The 23,743-nt window shown below is 34.0% G+C and overlaps 1 protein-coding gene across 2 annotated transcripts in view; it reads right to left on the bottom strand.

Moving 5' to 3' along the window:
- LOC143240934 (frequenin-2-like) overlaps nucleotides 1–23,743 on the bottom strand; it is a 100,907-nt gene that overhangs the window by 19,852 nt on the left and 57,312 nt on the right. For both annotated transcript variants that reach the window (XM_076484201.1, XM_076484200.1), the window contains exons 2-4: nucleotides 16,706–16,730; nucleotides 13,923–13,971; nucleotides 8,024–8,113 (exon numbers count right to left, since the gene is read on the bottom strand). In XM_076484201.1, coding sequence (XP_076340316.1) covers nucleotides 8,024–8,113; nucleotides 13,923–13,971; nucleotides 16,706–16,730 — 164 coding nt within the window. The remainder of the gene's footprint in view (nucleotides 1–8,023; nucleotides 8,114–13,922; nucleotides 13,972–16,705; nucleotides 16,731–23,743) is intronic.

Below are 23,743 nucleotides of genomic sequence, written 5' to 3'. Positions count from 1 at the left end.
AATTTACTCTGCTTATATTAGAAAGTTCCAAGTTTTCAAAAGTAAGAAACTAATTATATTACTCAAAACAAAATGTAGAAGATGGGTAATATACGTTGAAACTAATTTAATTTCAGATTTAAACGTAAGGAGGATAAATCATGAGATTTATAAACTCTCTGTATCTGGAAACATACAGTGCAATTACATAAACTTCATATTTGATGTAAATAGCAAAAAAAGACGAATTAATATTTGCGTAAAGTAATAACAATTAGTTGTCAGTAGTGCTATTAAGAACGAGGTTTACCTACTTTTATGTACAGTTAATCACTACGTACAAAACTACTGGTGCATTTACGTTACAATAATGTAATAATGGAGGGAATATACACAATGAGTGTTCTGGTAATACAAAAACATAATGCAGTGGATGTACCAAAACACTAAGAATACAAAGAACTGCCGAAAAATTAAATGTTTCTCTTAACAGAAAAGCGTAATGAACTGTACACTAATCAGGTTGCATAACGGCTCGTTTGGGTTGAGAAAATATTTTACGTGGAAGAGCGAACAACGTTTCGACCTTCTTCGGTCATCGCCAGGTTCACAAAGAAAGAAAAAGGTAACTGACCGGAAGCTGACCACACGTTTGGAAGGGGTTGTGTAACTGAGTGTGGAATGTAGAGGGCGGTGTTAGATGTTTGAATATATAATTTTATTTTATATTTAATATAGGTATAAAGGCGTCACTTTATATTGGCTTATTTTGGGTTTAAGTTGTTGTATAAGTAAGGCTTCTTTAATTTTGCGTTTGTTTATGTTTGTTTATTTAGTATTTGAGTGTTTTCTATAGTTATGTTGTGTTTATTTGATTTGCAGTGTTCGAAAACGTGTGAAGGTGACTTTTTTATGTTCTTTGAATCTGGTTTCCATTTTTCTACTTGTTTCTCCAAGATAGAAATCGTGGCAGTTATCACATTGTATTTTATAAATAATGTTGGTGTGGTGTTTGTCAGTGTAGTTTTTACACAGTGTAGACCTCAGTTTTGTGCCTGGTTTTTGAATAAATTTGGTATTAACTGGAATGTCACATTTTGTAACTAGTTTTTGCCAAATGTTGGTTATTTGTCTGTTGATGTCGGGAATATATGGTATGCAGCAGTATATGGTTTCGTGATTTTTTGATTCGTGAGATATATTTACTTTTGTTGGTTGATTTTGCTTTCTGTCTAGGTGTGTGCGAATAATGTTTTCTACGGTTTGTGGAGGAAACTTATTGATGTTGATGAAGTATTGTTTTATTTTGTCTAATTCATCGTTAATTTTATCTGGTGAGCATAGTTTTATGGCTGTGTTTATTTGGTTTCTTAGTATGTTGAGTTTTTGTTTTGTTTCATGTGCCAAGGAATGTATAGTGCAGTATGGGTGATTTTTCGGTGGATTTCTGTTTTGAATTGTGTGTCGGTTCTTGTAATTTTGAGGTTCAGAAATGATATTTGATTGCTTTCTTCCTGTTCACATGTGAAGTTAATGTTGGGATGTATAGAGTTAATGTGATTGAAAAAATTAAGTATGTGTTCTGTAGACCTGAATCCCGCAACCGTGTCATCTACATATCTGTACCAGTATAGTGGTGGATGTAATGCTGTGTTAATTGCTTGTGTTTCAACTTGTGTCACAAACATATTGGCTAGAACTAGTGATACTGGGTTGCCCATGCTTAGGCCATTTGTTTGTATATAGTTGTGGTTGTTGAACATGAAGTTTGTCTTTATCGTGGTGAATTATATGAGGGTTGCTAATTGGTTGCATACAGGTAACTTTGATTGTACAGAAAAAAGGTAAAATTCACCAAAAACCACTGAGAACATATTAAGTGAAGAGGAAAAAAACACAATAAAATATATTCTGAAAATATGCAGCCACGAAATCTAAAGTTTCATATATAATAGCCTTGAGACTTAACCTGAGAGTCTTGTTCTTAACAGTGCAGAGGAAGAGCTAAGCTTGATTAGTTAGACTTGAGTTTATATGATATAGTCTTAGTTACATATATTCTAAATCAGGTTTTATTAAACCGGAATATTCACATAACAAAAGGAACAACAATGACAAAGTTATTATGTTAAACAAACATATCAATGAAATGAACAAAATGTAGTCAAGCTTATAAAATGAAACCAGAATATTCACTTAACAAAAGTAATAAAACGTAAGTTAAGTTTATTACATAAAACCAGAATATTTATATTCAAAGAAATTAAATGTGCGTATCGGTAATCATATCAAACCCAATTATTTATTCACTTGGTGAAAATAATAAAGTGTTCGTCAATATAAATATATTAAACAATAATATGTACATAATTAATGGAATAATATGTACTTATGGTGGTTATGCCAAACAAAATTTATTCCTCTAGACATAAATAAAATGTACGTCAAAGAAATCCTATGAAGTCAGAATATTATTAGGCCCGGCATGGCCAGGTGCGTTAAGGAGTTCGACAAGTAATCTGAGGATTGCGAGTTCGAATTCCGGTCGCACCAAACATGCTCGCCCTATCAGCCATGGGAGCTTTATAATGTGACGGTGAATTCCATTATTCATTGGTAGAAGAGTTGTCGGTGGGTGGTGATGACTAGCTACCTTCCCTCTAGTTTTACACTGCTAAGTTAGGGACAGCTAGCGCAGATATCCATCGAGTAGCTATGCGCGAAATTCATAAACAAACAAAGAGAATATTATCTTACCTAAAGTAATAAAATGTACGTGAAATTTATTGTTTCAAACCTGAATATTTGTTTAATGAAAGGTACAAAACGTTAGTCGAGGGTGTTATTTATATACAAAATATTCACTTTTTACAAGAAATGTTTTAAAATCTTACGTCAACCATGATATTCACTTAAGTAAAGAAATAAAAGTACAACTGTGTGTGTGTGTGTGTGTTTAAACGTAAGTACGAGGTTAATCCATGGGCTATCTATTACGGGCCCATCATGAGTATCAAAAAGATATTTTTAGCGTTATGGTTCGCCAGACAAACCACTGAAGCAATGGAAGGCAAGAGTATGTCGTATTTATTACACCAACCAGAATATTAACTTACTGAAATGCATAAATTATACGTCCAGGTTATTGTCCGACAACCGAATACTCATTTACTCAAAGGAACAAAACTTACGTCACTGCAGAAATATTAACCCACAATATTCACTTAACGTAAGGATTTAAATGCACGTCAGGATTGTTCTATCATATCAAGCTATTCACATAATAAAAATAACAACATTTACCTCAAAGTTATAATATCAAACCCAAATATTTACTTAAAGAAAAGAATACAATGTACATTAATTTTTTTTTTATATAACTTAGTGAAACCCATGAGATGCATGCAAAGTGACATCTATACATTCACTTAACGAAAAAAAAAAATTGTGTCAAAGTTATTAATAATAAAAAACAACTGAATATTCATTTAACGAAATAAATAAAATGTATGTCAAGTTTATTACGTTAATCAAAGTACTTATTTCTTGATAAAATTTAAATTATGTGAAAGTGTTTTGTATGAAAAACAGTTTTCATTATGAATGACAAAATACATATTACAATGCAATTTTTACAGGCCTGAGTAGCCCTGAATGAATACAAAGGCAAATATACATTAGTATAATATAGACAGAAATGACTTTAAATAAATTTTCGCAGTTTAGTGCTTGATGTCTCACAATTATGGTAAAGGAAAATGGAATTGCACAGATGCAAAGGCCATAGGTGTAACACGTTGTCACAAGAACCGCCATGTTTACGTTTTTTTCTACATATTTTTTATGAGTATTAATGGGCCTATTGATCGAATGATTGCTGTGCATCTCATTCAAACACTAATGGAGTAAAAAGTGTGAAATGACAAGGACTAGTAGAGTGTTATTACATGAAATAATCCGGAAATACAGTAGAGGAATAACATCCGCAGAGAGAATGTCCTGTTCCAGTGTTGCTGTGTGCAATTTCGTAAGTGTATTGGAAAAGAGGAGTTGCACTTGAGAATAATGCTGAGATAAGCCATTCCGATGCAGAACAATACAAGGCAAGTGCACATGGATGCAACAGTTCACGTTATGTCGCTGGGTCTCTGGATTTACCTATTTCAACTGTTTGCAAGGCTCTTCGGTCAATTTTGCGAATTTTTACTCAAAAGCTGTACCATGTCCAAGCACTGAATCTTATTTATCCCGACGTGTCGAAGTAGTTCTTATCGAGACTAGAACTCGATGACCAACCAACTCTCTTTGTACTGATGCAACATACTTGAACATTTCTGGAAGAGTAAACACGCGCAGCTGCATTATATGGTTGGATATTTCACACACAATGTTTCCTCCATGCACCATACTCCCCAAGATGGCGACGCCGTGGTGTTGTTTCACACCTGCTTTTCGTATTACACCGCATTTCTTTGAAGAACCATCAGCACATGTGCTGTAAACCTTCACACGTTCGCAACCAACGTGATCCTCCTGCTGCATCAGCGATGTATAATAGCTACAGTTTTCATACAGGATGATGATCAATTGGATATTGGTGGGAGCAGCATTTTCAGTATAGGATTATTTCACGTCTTTTTATTTGTAAATGGTCACCTCATTAAATGGACCTAACACCAACCGATTACTTATTGCGGGAGTTTCTAAAGTGACACGTGTAGGCTTTCCAGATCCGTAAAGTGCAACTGTCTGGAAAGTAGTCACGATATCTGATGTGTTGCACATTGTTACTGTATTGTCCGTTATCACATGGATTATGGACAGTGGAGGAGCGTATATTGAACGTGTAACTGAACAAACGTTAGGCCATAGTGGCTTCCCTGGTGTCAACGTGTCACAAATGTAGCAGTTGCATCCTTAAAACATTTGGCAGTTTCACCTTCCTATAAGTTACTCTTGATGAGATATGACACGAAACTACCTTTATAATTACATGCATACACACAAACTGGTCCCGAGTCTAACACACAAAAAATCAACACTAACTTCATTATCGCTGAATATTGAGTTTCATCAGGTAACTGTCTCCAACATGTCGAAGCTGATTATCTCAGACTGTTATTCATTATCTTTCTTGCATACATTATATAATATTGTTTTGCAGAGCGTAGTTTATAATTAAGAACTTTATTATTTCTGGCAAAGTAAACTGAAAAAAATCGCCAGGCAATAACTCGTTAACAATAGATAAAGAGACAACTTTAATATATAAGACTGACCAAAAGTCAATAATATGTTATGAATAAATAAAGATCTTGCATGCTTCATTATATTAAAGATACACAGATAGTTAACATGATTGTTTAGCAGCATAAATACAAAAATTACAATACGATAAAATCAGCATACAATATGCCATCCTTAAAGTCATTCCTGGAAGAACAAACTTAAACATTACCTCAACATTATACACAATTTTACGGTTAATCATTTTACAATGTAGAAATTCTAAGTCAAATAACAACAATTCTAAAAATTCAGTTTTCGTACAAGACACAAGTCATTAATTTGTATGGCGCAGTTTGTTATTATGTGTTATTTTCGTTACATAAATATCACATACTGAACTATTTATTTAACTGAAGGAGTTAAATGTCATTTAGCTTGTTCGATTGCTAAAAAAATGGGTACAGAGGTTATTTTAACGAACCAAATAACTCACACAACTGATGGAGCAAAATGTATGTCAAAATAATTACTTTGTTTTTTATCGTGGTGTAAATGGAATTAAATCTCAAATATTTAGTTTGTTTTTGAATTTCGCGCAATCTACTCAAGGACCTAGCCATCCCTAATTTGTAAGGCTATAGGGAAAGCAGCTAGTCATCACCACCCACCGCCAACTCTAAGGCTACTCTTTTACCAATGAATAGTGGGATTGACTGTTACATTATAACGCCCTCACGGCTGAAAGGGTGAGCATGTTTGGTGTGACGGGGATTTGAACCCGCGACCCTCAGATTACGAGTCGAACGCCTTAACCCACCTGGTCATACCGGGCCGTCGTAAATTCAGATATCAATACAATAACCTCAGCGACATCAGACGCCGACTACTTACTTATTGTACTAAATACTTACATAGACTTATATTTTGTACTGATTTTTTAATGTTCTTTAACGATACAAGTCTCGGGTCACTGAAGTTCACTGAGGAACAGTTTGTTCATATTCACACTCAACAATTACATTATATTCAAAAAATAACACTATGAACAAAATCTTTACGTTTTCTTGTTCCTGAACAGAAAGTGTTATTTTCCAATTGCTTATGCCTAAACTAAATGGAAAAGACCTATTTTTCTCTTCAAACTTTGCTTTTGTGACCTGGGAGCGTATAACAAAAACATGATGGAAGACTATACTTGGGGGCTGATACGTGGAAGTGATTTACATTACAGTCGCAAATCTCAGAAAATTACTCACTTCTAAACATTTTTGTATAACTGTAGTATAAATACATGTAAATCTCGATTCATATGTTGTGTTATTCAGACCTTATGTAAAAGAAAATATGCACATTTTCCCGTTTTTACATAGAAAATAGGTTAATTTCTAAATGTCATTATCCAGGTCACAAAAGCAAAGTTTAAAGGGAATAATGGCCATTTTCTGTATTTTTACAACATAAGAAATTAAGAAATAACACATACTATCCAGGAACAAAATTTATGTCACATAGTGTAGTACATATAATAATCATAAGCAGGATGTCCCGTTCGTTATTCAGTCTTCATTACATTGTGTGTATGTTTGTGTGTATATTTCTAGCAATATTGCGTATGAAGTGAATATAAAACCCAACACTTTCTCATAATTAGGGATTGTTCATAAATTAGTGTATTAGTTAACTTCATTTATATTATTATTTTTTGCTTATTTTGGATTTAATTAACTTTTTTTTGGATTATAAACTTCTTTCAATGCGTTCTTCAAAAATAATGATCTACATTTTCACATAATGTCTTTTCTGGTTTGTCCTTGGGCTCAAAAAAACAACGAGAATGGGAAACTATCACTCATCCGGTTCATTAAAGAAGCTTACGTTTGTAGTTTGTTTTCAAAAGAAAGCAAGGAACAAAAACACTTCTTTTGTTCATCAAACATTTCAAATACTGCGAATATTCTGCAGATGTTTTCGAAGAGACTTACTAATTACAAAACCCTTTCCGGGTGTTATAATAACACTACTACTAAAAAGAATGAATTCTTAGCTCTCTACATCGAATCAATAGCAGTGATTTGGTATAGTGAGATATGAAGGCAAGTCGTTTCAGTATTTGATATCAGTCTGTTTAACATTAAAATAGTACAATAGAATGGGTTACAGAATACATTGCTTACATCATGAAGTCAAGGGAACAAACCCTGACATTTTACAGCGTCATAACTTAAAACTACACATGCACTTGTAGGTTGAAAAACATCACCCTTAAATATTCAACAATAACATCAGAGCTGAAGCATGCACCGTGAACACCTTCGTTTTAAAAAGACGGAACGTGTATCTATGATCCTGTTTTAGCCATTGTGGTTTATAACGTTTTAACTAGGTTTCAGTTTTGATTTGTTTTATATTCCTTAATATTGTACGTTCTAAAGGAAGACATCTGTCCAGTGTTTAAACCCGTTCTCTTACGTCTCATTACCTCTAAAAGTTCCATAAATTTCAAGGGGTGAGTTTTGGAGAATATATTAAACATGCAACCAACTAGTATAATTATAACTACCTTGTTTTCATCGAACACTCTAAACACCCCATCCAGATTAATTATAACTACCTTGTTCTCGTCGAACACTCTAAACACCCCATCCAGATTAATTATAACTACCTTGTTCTCGTCGAACACTCTAAACACCCCATCCAGATTAATTATAACTACCTTGTTCTCGTCGAACACTCTAAACACCCCATCCAGATTAATTATAACTACCTTGTTCTCGTCGAACACTCTAAACACCCCATACAGATTAATTATAACTACCTTGTTCTCGTCGAACACTCTAAACACCGACGAAGCAAAAGTAGACGTATCTCCTTCTGGGAAAAACTGCTTGTATATTTTGAGGAAGCTCTGAAATTGGTGAGAAAAAAAAATATTAAAAGAATTGAAAATACTTTTCAATACATCCAAGTCATAATTTTCATGCTTGTTTCATGGGCTGACAAAGTATTTTGAGTACGATTCATTTCATACAATTCAGATTTTTCTAAACGTGCATCTTATATGCAATATAAAATTATAAAACAGATAATTAAGATGTTGATATTTCAAATCGTACATCAAAAACTTCTAGGTTAATGACAAACAAATAATTAAGATGTTGATCTTTCAAGTCGTACATCAAAAACTTCTAGGTTAATGACAAACAAATAATTAAGATGTTGATCTTTCAAATCGTACATCAAAAACTTCTAGGTTAATGACAAACACAACACTAAGAATTTACTTAAAACTAAGATGTCAAGAAAAATAGTGTTATGGGTATATGCGAGTATAACATAGTTTTTTTTTTCAGAATTTTAGCACAAAGTAAACGTAAGGAGTCTAATTTGTCACTGACAGACTAGAATGATGTAAACTAGTCAACAACACCAACCGCCAACTCTTGGACTACAATTTTGACTGTTGCTCTTATAATTCACCCACGGCCTCAAGGTGAGAAGCATAATTCGTTTCTATGTCACTTATATATTTTTGCGGTAATATGATACGAATGATGGACACTTGGTTCCACATTACCGTACACTCATCACTAGCTTAAAGTTCAAATAAAACTGACCGTTTACAAAAGTTACGACAACATTCTAGTATGTCCGGCACGGCAAGGTAATTAAGGCTCTCGATTCGTAGTCTGAGAAACGCGGGTTCGAATTCCCGTCACACCAAACATGATCGCCCTTTCAGCCGTGGGGCGTTATACTGTTGTGGTCAATCCCACTTTTCGTTGATAAAAGAGTAGCATAAGAGTTGGAGGTGGGTGATAATGACTAGTCTTACACTGCTACATTAGAGGCAGCTAGCAAAGATAGCCCTTGTGTAGCTTGCGCAAAAATTCAAAACAAACAAATTTAATATGTTCAAATGAAGAATTTTTAAACTCACGAATTCAAATTTATTTATGAATATTATGTTCATATTTCACTTTTTAGCCGTGGTATAACGGCTCCGAGTCCGTGTTTTCAAGTACAAACTTTTATTTCGTAGCTCCATCTCTTGACCGAATTAAGATCTAATTACAGACGCGGGTATTGAGGATTCCCTCTTGTTATTCATCATGAAGGCACTAGGACAATTTTTTTTTTCTCTTATTAAACAGAAACACTACCTAGTTTAGAATTTCTTACAAATACTTTTCAAATGCGTTCTTCAAAGACTATATAATCTTCGCATCTTAGGTGAATTTTTAACAAAACGTCTTCGTTTAGTTAAACGAAGTTTATCTTCAGTAAATTCCTTTAAAAACAAGTGTCAAACTGTATGTTACAATGCCACCGAAATGAGCTAAGGCTTTTCTTACAAGGGAGTTTCATCAAACATGTATATACAGAAGTCGGTCTGTATCTTCCTTCATTCCACATCGCTTACTCTCTCTGTGTTCCGACAACAAACTTCTTATTGCAAAGGTGCTTTAAGACACGAGAAAATAATCAGTTTCGGGCAAACTTCGTTTCTGGGGACCACAAATACATTTTTAGCTTCTATTTACAGTTCGTTGTTTTAATTCACCAAAATAATTGCAGCTCTCGAGCTAAACGGATGGATTCCACATTCGTGCTGTATTTTGTTCATTACATACATACCTGGATCTCGGTAGACATGTATGTTCTCCCCAGAATAAGCTAATTCGTTATGCTTATAATCGCCGTTTGCTAATTTATAATAATATAACAGGATTAATAAGAATTAGCGAGAAGTAACACTGTGTATGTAGAATTAGCGAGAAATAACACCGTGTATGTGGTTGGTTTTGCACTTCTTAGTTACATTTTCTTTATGTAAAAACCTTTTGCTTACATATTTGTTTTACAATTTGTGTCTGAGTTGTTTACATCTGTTCCATATTTTAGTAACATCATATAGTAGGGTAGGGAAGAGGGTTACGTAAGAGATTTGTTGTTGTTTTTCTTTTTAATTTCGCGGAAAACTACACGCGGGCTATCTGAGGTAGTCGTCCCTAATTTTACAGTGAAAGGCTAGAGGGAATTCGGTTAGTCAACAATACCCACTGTGAACTCTTGATACTATTTTACTAACGCATAGTGGGATTGACAATAAAAGGGTGAGCTCGAACCCCGTCCCACCGAACATGCTCGCCCTTTATAAGGTTCCTCATATAAATGAAATTATAATCTACCTTGCTTTATCTTAGAAAGATAAGAAAAGAAACCTTTTTTTACAGATTATGTGTTTCTCTTGTTTTATCACAGCTGTCAAATGCCATAGACAGCTTTGACAGATGTCGCATAACATGGCATCTTTCCCTTCACGAATGCATGAATTGTAATATTCCCTATCGAAAATACAGAAACACTTTAATTTGTATTTATACGGCACGTGACTGGAAATGAAATAAATACCAGTATTGCTGAATAATACAGGGATGGAATTATCTGGCAGCTACTTTAAAAACATAACAACTGACATAATGCAGGGATGGAATTATCTGGCAGCTACTTTAAAAACATAACAACTGACATAATGCAGGGATGGAATTATCTGGCAGCTACTTTAAAAACATAACAACTGACATAATGCAGGGATGGAATTATCTGGCAGCTACTTTAAAAACATAACAACTGACATAATACAGGGATGGAATTATCTGGTAGCTACTTTAAAAACATAACAACTAACATAATACAGGGATAGAATTATCTGGTAGCTACTTTAAAAACATAACAACTGACATAATACAGGGATGGAATTATCTGGCAGCTACTTTAAAAACATAACAACTGACATAATGCAGGGATGGAATTATCTGGCAGCTACTTTAAAACATAACAACTGACATAATGCAGGGATGGAATTATCTGGCAGCTACTTTAAAAACATAACAACTGACATAATGCAGGGATGGAATTATCTGGTAGCTACTTTAAAAACATAACAACTGACATAATGCAGGGATGGAATTATCTGGTAGCTACTTTAAAAACATAACAACTGACATAATACAGGGATGGAATTATCTGGTAGCTACTTTAAAAACATAACAACTGACATAATGCAGAGATGGAATTATCTGGTAGCTACTTTAAAAACATAACAACTGACATAATACAGGACATTTTTTATTCATGATGGAATTATCTGGCAGCTACTTTAAAAACATAACAACTGACATAATGCAGGGATGGAATTATCTGGTAGCTACTTTAAAAACATAACAACTGACATAATACAGGGATGGAATTATCTGGCAGCTACTTTAAAAACATAACAACTGACATAATGCAGGGATGGAATTATCTAGTAGCTACTTTAAAAACATAACAACTGACATAATGCAGGGATGGAATTATCTGGCAGCTACTTTAAAAACATAACAACTAACATAATGCAGGGATGGAATTATCTGGCAGCTACTTTAAAAACATAACAACTGACATAATACAGGGATGGAATTATCTGGTAGCTACTTTGAAAACATAACAACTGACATAATGCAGGGATGGAATTATCTGGTAGTTACTTTAAAAACATAACAACTGACCATTTTTATATGACATATATACAAACATTCACATACATATATACTTGATACTGAAAAAAAAACTGTTATACCTACTATAATGTTTTGCTATATAGAAAATATAATGTTCCAATATTATATTAGATGTGTGAGTTAAAGTTTTATTAGGAACTGCACATTTATACCATTCTATCGTTTCTTACGTTATCTGTGTATTGTAATCTATACATACTGGACATTTTTATTCATGTTTTAAAAACATAACAACTAATACAACTACTGTATTTGGTAAAATGTGCAGAAACATTCATGCACAATATAAATCCTATTGTTTAGATAATTTATATATTCACTTTATAATTCTCCATATTCATTACCTTTTCTACTTCCTAAAGTCCTGTTTTTCTACCATAGTCGAAACATTTCAAGAGATAACATCACGTACTTCCCTTTAACGGTTTTTAACAGGTAATACCACACACTGCGCTTTAACTGTTTTAAATATGCAGTGTCACGCGCTTCACTTTCACAGATTATTTTTATTTGTTTGTTTGGAATTAAACAAAGAGCTACACAATGGACTATTTGTGCTCTGCCCACCACAGGTATCGAAACCCGGTTTTTAGCGTTGTGAGTCCGAAGATATACCGCTGTGCCACTTGGGGGTGGAGGGCGTTTTAACAGCTTTAAGTAACTTACATCATGTACCACACTTTAAAGGTTTTTAATAGGTATATTTAATAGGTAATGTCTCTTACTACGCTTTAACTGTTTTTTTAAGTAAGAAAGAAAAGAGGAAAGCCCAGTCGAAGTAATATCCGAATGATCTGTGTGGGAGAAGCTGTCCTTTGAAATTTAAAATAAAGCTTTTACGCACGTCATGGGTGAAGGATCTTAGTGCACTTTAACAAGATAGTTAAACACAAATATAAATTATCGTTTTAATTTGCTGGTGAGCGTAAAACTACACAATGGACCCCAATTATGTTCTGCCCATCATGGGTATTGAAACTTGATTTTTGGAGTTATAAGCTTTCAGCCTACTGCTCATCCACCTGAGGGTAAAATATAAATGAACAAACAATGAATATTAATGAATTGCAACATTTATTATTATTACAATTAACTTAGTATCGTTTATTTGTTGCAATACAACTTTACAATTAAAATTCAGTATGGGAAATATTCAAGAATTATTATGATTTAATCAAAAACTTAAGAAATGAAGATTTGGGTTATACAAATGTAAAGCAACCAGAAGAAAGAAGAGAAAACAACGTACAAATTGTTTGTTTGTTTTGAATTTCGCGCATTGCTACATGATTTTTGCATGTATTTTGCAGTGTAAGACTAGAGGGAAGGCAGCTAGTCATCATAACCACCGCTTACTCTTGGGCTACTCTTTTATTGACGAATAATGGGATTGATCGTAACATTATAACGCCCCACGGCTTAAAATGCGAGCATGTTTAGTGTGACGGGAATTCAAACCCGGGGCCCTCGGATTACGAGTCGAGTGCCTTAATCACCTGGCCATGCCGGGTCTTAAAATTTAAGCTATAAGACATCAAGGCTTACTGAAATTCCCATCACATCATATTTCGGTGTGGCAACTATTCATGTATTTAGACAATCTGTAAGATCTACATACAAATACATCAGATTATAACAATGTAATTCAAAGCATGTTTCTAATGTCATCCAGAATATATATATATATATAGAGAGAGAGAACGTTGACAGAATTAAAGTTTCTACACCTTCACTTGTATTAATCTCACCAGATCACACCCGATAATAATACTTTCTTCGTAAATATAACTTGGTTTGGTTTGAAGGGCTATCTGCGCTAACTGTCCCTAATTTAACAGTGTAAAACTAGAGGGAAGGCAGCTAGTCATCACCACCCACCGCCAATTCTTGGATTATTCTTTTACCAACGAATAGTGGGATTGACCGTCACTTTGTAAAGCTCCCTCATCTGAAAGGGCGAGCATGTTTGGTGTGATGAGGATTCGACGGGGACATACGAGTTGAGTGACTTAACCAGTTGGCCATGCCGGGCCTAATGTAACTTATAAATGTACACTAAAGTCAGCTGTAAGTTTTCATATTTATAAACTGTAAAGCTATTTCTGTAATTTGTAAAAGTCTCTTGGGTATTTAATAATACGAGTAACATACCTGTTCAGTAAGGTGACCCTCAGGACAATCTTTCAGAAAACCTTTGTACCTATGAAAATAAAAATTAAATACAGTTGTTCAGATTAATATAGTACACGAAATACGAAAATACAAGATGGCGCTGTGCACTATACTTTAGAAGTTTAAACATACACGATTCATATTCTAGCTATTTTAATATAGGAACATAAAGATTATTTTAGAGTATTTTACTAGAGTATTTTTAAGTTTTCTTCGGAAACACGTATAGTTCCTCGACAATAAATTCGTCTTAGTTTAATAAAATATTCTATAGTATGATACTTAGGTATATTTCATTTTCTACACCTAAGATCTTTATAAGAAAGGTTCCAAAACGCACTATTTTTCAACAGTTCTAAACAACTGTGATACAAAAACGTTATTGGTAAAATATCAATTCAACATTTTTGTTAACTTAAAAATTTCTAACTACAGATTGGTTTGAACTTTGCGAAGTAAACCCCATTTACGGTTAAGGAGCTATCGATGTGTGCGTAACGTCATGTGAGTATTACATTTCTTTTCTGTATTTACCATCCTTGTATTTACTTCAACGTGTATTTCAAGAGAGACACGTCATGAAATACATACTCACACTTATTTTATACCAACAAAACATGAGAGACATATCAGTTCTAACTAGTTTTTTGTCCATAACATTCAAGTAACGAAACGAAAAAAAAAATCACAATACAGTACAGAGTAACGAGATACACAGAAGCTTCTGTTTAGTTCAGCGCTTCAAATAATTTATTCACACTGCCTGTCCAACACAGCTTTATTTGTATTTTCAACAGTGGAAAACTCATTAAATTCGTTTTCCATGTTATCACTCGGCTTTCATTTATTATTTGAAGCTTTTGTCCACACACATTTTTTAATAGGAAGTGACATAAAATTATATCCCATTACAGCTTTCATTACTGTATAAAATATTCCATAAATAAATAGAAACAAATAAGTTTTTTCTAATAAAATTTACTGTAGCAATTTCTGAAATTTAATTTATGTGTAAGAAAAAAAAATCGATATTGTTATTTAAAAGTTAGAGAAATGAAATTAATGGACAAAAATAATATTCTTATTCTATGAGTGAAAAATTTAAATTACATAATATTCTTTAAATTTTTAAACCTTAATGTTTAATCAAAATCGTTATTTTTCACAAATCATATCAAACGCCATCTGCAATCAATCTTCTTGTTGAATTTAACTTTTTTGGTGCCGAAACGAATCATCATAATTTACCAAGTAAAACGTAACCATTCAGTTAAAACTAACACGTTTAATTAGGGCTAAGTTGACTTAAAAACCCCGAGTTATTGATACTCATATTTCACTATGTTCAACCTAGAGGCGATTTCCTTAGCGCAGCGTTTGCTAAAATTTCAAATCAACTTATATATAATAATTTACGTAAAAATCGATATATTAAGATTTTAAAATTTACAACATCTATAGCAATCACCTTCCATTTTTTAAACTTTATTTTCTTCAAAACTCTACTTTCAGTAAAGTTTGTTTTTGTTGTTGTTAAGCGCAAATCTACACAATGTGTTTTGCTCTGCCTACCACGAGTATTGAAACCCGTTGTTTAGCAGTACGAGTCCTCAGAATTACAGCTGAGCCACCAGTGGGAGGTTCACTTTTAATACTTTATAGTTTATTCGAGCAATTTTCAGAATGTAGTAGCTTACAAAAGCTTTACACTATTATCTGGCTTACTACGTGACTTATGATCAGTATTTGAGATATTTTATGTATTTTTAATCATTTCAAGGAATAATAATTCACGTTAAGTATTTAATACAACAAATAACGTCTAGCCTTAAATAATTATAAAAAGTGTCACGAGTCGAAAACCTCATATTATACATTTGTGGAATGTAAGAGAAACACAGAAAACCACAGTGGCGGGAATATTTGATTGTCTACGCAATCAAACTGTGGAATTACCTTCCCAGTACAAATATGTTTTACACACTATTTTATGACCATTCTATTCACTCATATCATTTATTGGTATTCTGCCTTATGCGAGACTGGAACTCAAACTTTAAAATACCAATCTGTGAGCCACTCATCCTTGTCCAACCTTCCCTATATTTAGCCTTTTCCTTCAAATAACCTCAGATTATTCTTTCTATCATCTCGTCTAGCAGCAACATCTTATTTTTTTTAGGCGGCCATTTTCCTTCAGTTCCTCTTTCCGATACTTGTTTCATCAAACCTCTTCCAACTACATTCCCAATATTTCTTCTTTTCTTTCATTTCTTTCCAATAAACAAACCTCTTATCCCTAGCGCCATCTGTAATACTTTTTCATTTGTATTCATTTATAACCAGGTGATTTCATCTACTCATTGCCATACCCCATATTTCACATAGTTCAAAATTCCCTAAACTTCCATAATGTTCAAATTTCTGCTGCGCATGTTAACACACTCTTACACAAAGGTTTTAGTCAGTCTCTTCAAGAAGGTATTTCATAGGTAGTACCTTTTAAATAAATTACTATATATATTAAATTCATTTTTATGAAATATTTGAATGTAACCTTTTATGTTTTAAAGTACTTAGGAGTTAAAATGCTAAAACCTAAATACAAGATGATAAAAGTTACATATTATATAGTCTTGAGACTTTAAATAATTTAGATATGAAAACCAAAGGCTAATAGACATGGAGGACGAGTTGGAGCAACTCTTACATTACAAAAAAAATAATATTCAGACAGAACCATTAACGTATATTTTACTTACCATTGTCTAATTTCTTCTTCTGTAACTGAAAAGTAGAAAATATATATATATAATTATTGCGAACTTGAAATTACATTAACAAAGACTTGAATACAAAATTTATACAATGCAATTACGTATTTATTAATTTTATTTAATATTACAGTATTTATCACGGTATATTTAGATCCTGAGGGGGGACCTTTTTATCATTGGTTTAAGGAAATGGCCTACATAATCGGGTGGGCAAAACAGAAAACCGCCTAGCGCAACAAGATATAGAAGTTGTAAAGCTGAAAAAATACCGATTAGTTAATTTGTTAAGGTCGCTGAATGTTTATAATGTCACTCTTTCTTCCCTGTCTGGGAACATTCGTTGAGCATGAAAGCGAGACGAAGTGTCTAGGTTCCTTTCCTACACAGTGGGAGTTTTTCATTTTTCAGGAAATGCGCAGAATACAGGTATTCTCATAAACTTACTTTTAACTTAATAAAGGTTAACTTTATATTTAAAAATCTTTGCAGTTGAAACACTGATGTGTCGAAACGTTTCTATAAAGTAAAATTAAGAAGAAATCAGATGATGGAAGACGCCATGTTTTTTCTGCTAAATATCAAAAGAGAGAAACAGGAAAAAAGCAGATCTGAAAAAAATAAATCGCAAAAACACTTTTCAAGCATTTCTAACGCAATACATTAGAATAAAGTGAAAAACGTGCCATTAGAATGAGCCAAGAAACTATTTCTGTAAAAACTTGTGAAAAGACTGTTACAACTATAAGCCATATTTTCTCAGCAACTGAAAAAAAAATCAACTTTTCACGATAAGTCAATTTTAGAAGGAAAAACCTTTCATATTCGGTATTTGATATGAGTTATAATACAGCTAAATATTCATAAGTTGACTCAAATTTGAGTCACCAATTAGTCGAAGTGGACTCAGTACTGCTACAAACACTTTATTTTTCCTTAGTAAGCAAAGAAAAAAATTCACAAGTTTATTACACAAAACTTGTCGATGATGAAAAGTTGAGTATTGGCATAGGTAACTTTTCAATAGTTCACTCTCGTTAATGGAAAATTTGTTTACATTTTGAAGTCGACTTGAAAAGCCAGAATATAACCTAGGGGCTTTTTTGAAATAATACAAGGCTGGAATCTTGATTGAATCGATACAAAATTATTAGACCTGGTCAAAGAAAACAGAGCATTGGGAAACTTAACATGAACAACGTTTTGGTTTGGTTGGTTGCTTTAAAATATTGCGCAAAACAGCACGAGGCTATCTCTGCTACCCATCCCTAATTTAGCAGTGTAAGACATGAAAGGCAGCTTGTTATTACCACCCACCACCAACGTTTGGACTACTCTTTTTACCAGAGAATAGAGGAATTTGCCGTCACACTATAATGCCCCCACGGCTGAAAGGGCTAGTGTGTTTGGTGGGATGGGAATTCAAACCCGCGACCCTCGGATTACGAGTACAGCGCCTTAACCACTTGGCCATGCTGCGCTTTGTTTTGGTTTGATAAATGTTCATGCAACACTCAAAGTACTGCTTTTCGTGAAACTTGAAGTAAACTCTGTCCGTCCAAAAACGGAAATTTCCTGAATGTTGTGAATATTTTGCAATACTTGATTCTGTCACGAAAGAACATCTTTGAAGAATTACGACGCTTGAAAAACATTACGTGAAAAATGAGCTGATTTGATTACTTGTCCAAAAAGATCTAGACTCATGTGCTGACTGCAAGTGTTACGGATTACTTGGTTATTTCAGACACAGGCTACCAAAACAGGTGAAAATGATTACTTAGTTAATCACAGCTACAAAAATGTTTCCCACAGAATGTGATGAAGTTGATAACAAAAAAACGCATCCTCAAGTGTTTCTCTGTAAAAGAATAACAGAAACAACTGGTGCTGGTACATTTGACTGATTTAGTTTTCGCTAAGCCTAATAATCAACAGTATGTTACCAACTCTTGAAATACTCCAGCTTGACTGAATAATAACAACTCTTACAGTGCACCCACGGCCCCTACGTCTAAAGTGCGTTTTTACAGCAAAGAGCGGCAAACCACGGATTATCGTATTCACAGTTTGGACACGATATGACTAAAGTTGTTTTTAGCGAACTCAGAAAAAAAATATTGGTGAAGTTGAGACGAAACCAAGGATTTCACGAATCACCATGAAAGATAGAGAAGGTTGGCCATCAAAACAAATCAGATCTAAATTGTTTGGTTTGTTTTGTTTTAATTTCGCGCATAGCTACACGAGAGCTATCTGCTCTCGCCGTCCATAATTTAGCAGTGTAAGACTAGAGGGAAGACAACTAATCATCACCACCCATCGTCAACTCTTGGGCTACTCTTTTATCAACGAATAGTGGGATTAACCGTATCATTATAACGTATAACGTCCCTCCAGCTGATAGGGCGAGCACGTTTGGTGTGGCTGGGATTCGACAAGGACATACGAGTCGAATGCCTTTAACCACAAGGCCTTGTCGGGCCAACCTAAATTGCAAAGTTGGTATTTTTCTGACCATTTAATGTAAACTTTTTGAATTTCGTGTTGAACAAAGTAATTAACTGTCGCACAAAAACAGCGGCGTTCTTGAATTTAATTTCAAACATATAAAGTCTACTTGTTTGTTTTAACTTGGATTAATTATAAAGTAGTTGACTACCACGAGAGTAAAATTGATGTTGTTCGTGCATTCAGTTAAGTCCACGATGTTTTGGTCTACATTACAGCAGAAACATCCTCACAATATATAGAAAACAAAATTGCTTTCTGAAGCAAAAGCAATGACACTGAAAGTGATAGGTTGCAAGTTTCTGACCACAAGGGAGTTTGTCGAAGACACAGCAATCACAGGGACATTTTCACTCGAGCAGAAGGTTTGTTCATATAAATATTTAAAACAATTTCATGCGAAGGCGATGATGCATCTCTCTTACATCTATAACAAAATTTTAAGATTAACTTAACTACTAAAATAATAAACTCATCAACCGAGACAGTACCGCTTTATTAGCTATAAGAACGCAGTTCACTGTCCAGTTTCCTGCACTGCACTTATAACTGTCAAACATAAGCTTAAGGAACACGGGAAAATAATGTGTGGATCTCAAAGGTGTGACAACCAACATCGAACATTTTAATAAATCGTGGACTCTCTCACGACGACTGCAATCGCCTTGAAAACTAAACAGTGATAGACATACGAGAACAGACTATTATTTTCGTTTCCTAATACCTTTGTCGATCTGAAAATTCTGCAAACTTTGCCCATACTGTTACTAGTGGGCAAAGAAACTGACAGCGACTTAAATTCCTTCTCAGATCAAAATTTTAATTGAGCATGTAACTGCGCAAAAAACTGGACTTCTGGCAAGCAGTACGCGATTTCGCTCTAATGGAAACACAAAAGGTGAATTTTTCCTGTTTGAAAAATTGTGAATTGGTACGGTACTTAAGTGTTAACTTTTAGCGCAACGTTTCCCAAGTTTTTTTAGAAATAGGCAAATTTGAATTAATTTGTGTTCTTACAATTTTGTTGCATAACTGAAATTACGACTGAAAACCTGCTTGAAGCGCCAACATACTAGCACGCGGCATGGAGCACCGCTTTTTTTGTTGTTTTTTTTTGTTTTAATTTCGCACAAAGCTACACGAGAGCTTTTCTGCGCTAGGCGTCCATAATTTAGCAGTGTAAGACAAGAGGGGAGGCAGTTAGTCATCACCACCCACCGCCAACACCTGGGCTACTCTTTTACCAACGAATAGTGGGATTGAACGTAACATTATAACGCCCCCACAGCTGAAAAGGCGAGCATGTTTGGTGTGATGGGGATTCGCACCCGCGACCCTCAGATTACGAGTCGAGCACCTTAACCATTTGTCCATGCTGGGCCGCGTGTCCAATATGTGTTACTTCAGAATTTATATACTAATCTAAGTCTCTGATATTTTAATAATTTAGCATCAAAACCATACTGAAGATGACATGAATGATGTCCTATGAACGTGCATTTAGATGTAAAAAATATTACAGAATTGCCATGTTGAACGTTACCGCATGGCTAATGATGATCCATCACGAAAATTTCAATTAAATATTCAAGTCAGTGAAATTTACGGTAACAAAATGGACATTAAACTAGTTTAATTAATTATATTGTAACTAATTTAAAATCATTAACCTTATCTCACTAAATAAATAATAAAAAGGTAGAAACTGGGAAAATTTAGGAACGTTTCGGTACAACTTTTGGAATTAACTTCCAGGCTAATTATTCGATCGGATAAGAGTGACCAAAGAGTGAACAACTTTGAGCAGTTGTCTTTTCTCTAGTCTCTTAATTCAAAATTAGAGATGGCTATGCGCAGATAGCCTTAATGTAGCTCTGCACGAAAATTCTATAACAAAGAAACCTTAGATGTAATAGCAAACAGAGCTTCAGAAAACAGATAAATTACAATCGTTATATCTTATAGCGTCACATTAGTATGGATGTAAATTAGTATGGATGCTACTCGTGTAGCAGGAGTCATGAAGATCTCTCATTTTGCATTTTTGTGCTTAATAGCAAACAAACGTTTTATATATTTGATCTTTAAAAATCCAAAATATTACAACGTATATTAATTTACTCTCGTAACGAATGCACATCCAGAGGATCTAAATTGTTTTCATAACCGTGTCCCCCCCGCTAGTACAGCGGAAAGTCTACGAATTTATAAATTTATATTTATTTATAATCAGGGGTTTAATTCCTATCGGTGGACATAGCAGATAGTCTAATGTGGCTTTGCTAAAAGAAAAACACGTAACCATCTCTGTGCGTGAAAATCGGGTACGAAACCATCGCAACAGGTCACGTAATCATTAATAATGTTCCTCAGTGTTACTTTCATATATACACTGAAACCACATAATAAATCAAATATTAGTCACGATCGCGGTTTCTGCAAGAAACTACTTTAATGGGCCTTAATCTTCTAGTCCCTAAGATACCCTGATGAAGATGTATCACGGTTAATACCCAATACGGAGTATTAATTATAAAACCATGTATTTACTAATTCCTTACTCCTTCGCTAAGCTTGACCTTAAGTAGCATCGGTTTTTGTTTGGAATTAAGTTACACAAAGGGATATCTGTGCTTTGTTCACCACGGGTATCGAAACCCTGTTTTTAGCGGTTTGACTCCACAGTCATACCGGGAGAGGAGGACATCGATTTTAATTCAATCTAAACACTTTTATTTGGTAAGATGATGAGTGAATATCTTTCATCATGATAAGTATCTGTTGAACAACAGGCCGATTTCTAAAACCAATATCTAATTTGTAGATGTGTTTGATATTAGATACGAGATAATATTTTGTTTATAATTTGCAAAACGTTTGTTTTTACTCGATAAAGGCTGATAAAAAGAAACAACTCTGCGCCGTTATTGTCGGCTGTACAAAGCTACACAACAGAGAATTCTCTGTGCTGTGCCCACAGCTTGTATGGATTTGGTACGACGGAGAATTGAACCCGCGACCCTCAGATTGCGAGTAGAGTGCCCTAACATAACCTGTATAGAAGCTGGATTTTTAGCGTTGTAAGCCTTCAGACTCACCGATAAACCATTGACGACCACCATTACATTAACTCGTTTACTCTTACGACCAAAATATATATGCAAAAACGGCTCGTTTGGGTTGAGAAAATATTTTACATAGAAGAGCGAACAACGTTTCGACCTTCTTTGGTCATCGTCAGGTTCACAAAGAAGGTCGAAATGTTGTTCGCTCTTCTATGTAAAATATTTTCTCAATCCAAACGAGCCGTTTTTGCATATAAATTTCTCTACAAGTGGGTTTTCTCGACATCACTTGCGACCAAAATATACACACATACAAAATACTTTTCAACTTTCATCTCAAAATAAATGTTTTTTTGTTTTCTCCTTTTGGTAAGACAACAGGGGTTTACTTTTGACGTGTAGCATTTGAAAACTGAATATCTTGTCTTGATATAAATTATCCTATCTTTTTATCTGACTCCTTTATTTATATAAACATTCTTCAAATCTATCTGAAACAAACAGTGTGTCTGGATCCTCCGAACAGGCTCCCTTGTAAATAAATGTGTCTGCTTCCATAAACTTCGCTGTACGCCTCTCCTTCATTTCATTATTATAACGTTTGACATATTACATTGGAATATCATTCGTAATATCAGAGTTTTGGCTGCCCATTGACTCTCGCTAGTTAAAAGGGTTCGGAGACGCTACTACAATTTGTTTTGGAGTCCGACAGTAATAGACCATACTTAGAACTGGTTTTACTGACTTTTATTTGAATTGGGACTAACATACAGAGTTTCTCTAGAGGCAGCTTTGAGATTCGTTCAAGTTGTTGCTGGTTTAAACCAGAGTATAGGTAACTACTAAAATTTCCCTTGATAAACTATTTTATAAAAAACAATGATCAAACAAACGTTGCCACTTACTAGATGCCCTGTCTTCTACTTTATCAAGTCAAAATAAATATATTTTGTTGGCGCAAAGTTACAAAACAAACAATATACTGATAAGACATTTTTTATTTTTGTTACTAAGCGCTAAGTTAAACAATGAGATATCTGTAATGTGTATACCGCGGGTACCAAAACCTGAATTTTAGTGTTGCAAACCCTTTAGGCTTACCGCTTAGCCATCATATGGAAACCTACCGACAAAGAGTTACTAAATTTTGTATTTAAAAAAAAGGTAGAGATAATTATATCGGTTGAAAACTAATTACTATTTAATTAAGTTGTAAACTATTACTTCTGTAGTGCGTCGTATTTAAGTTCTGTTTTTAGTGCATTCAATATGAGCACGTAATTATATAAATACAGAATAGACAAAAAGTGGCTCCCCCTTTAAAATGTTATTAATTTGTTATATCTTTTATTACATCAGAGAAGAATATGTAAAACTATGTTTTTAGCATCTACTTGACGACATCTGTTCAAATATGACCTCAAATACTAATTAACACCGGATTTCA

This window comes from Tachypleus tridentatus, chromosome 13 (genome assembly GCF_004210375.1).
Source record: "Tachypleus tridentatus isolate NWPU-2018 chromosome 13, ASM421037v1, whole genome shotgun sequence".
NCBI classification, from domain to species: Eukaryota; Metazoa; Arthropoda; class Merostomata; order Xiphosura; family Limulidae; genus Tachypleus; species Tachypleus tridentatus.
The sequence above is the reverse complement of the archived record's forward strand: the minus strand, read 5'-3'. Positions and strand labels throughout refer to the sequence as shown.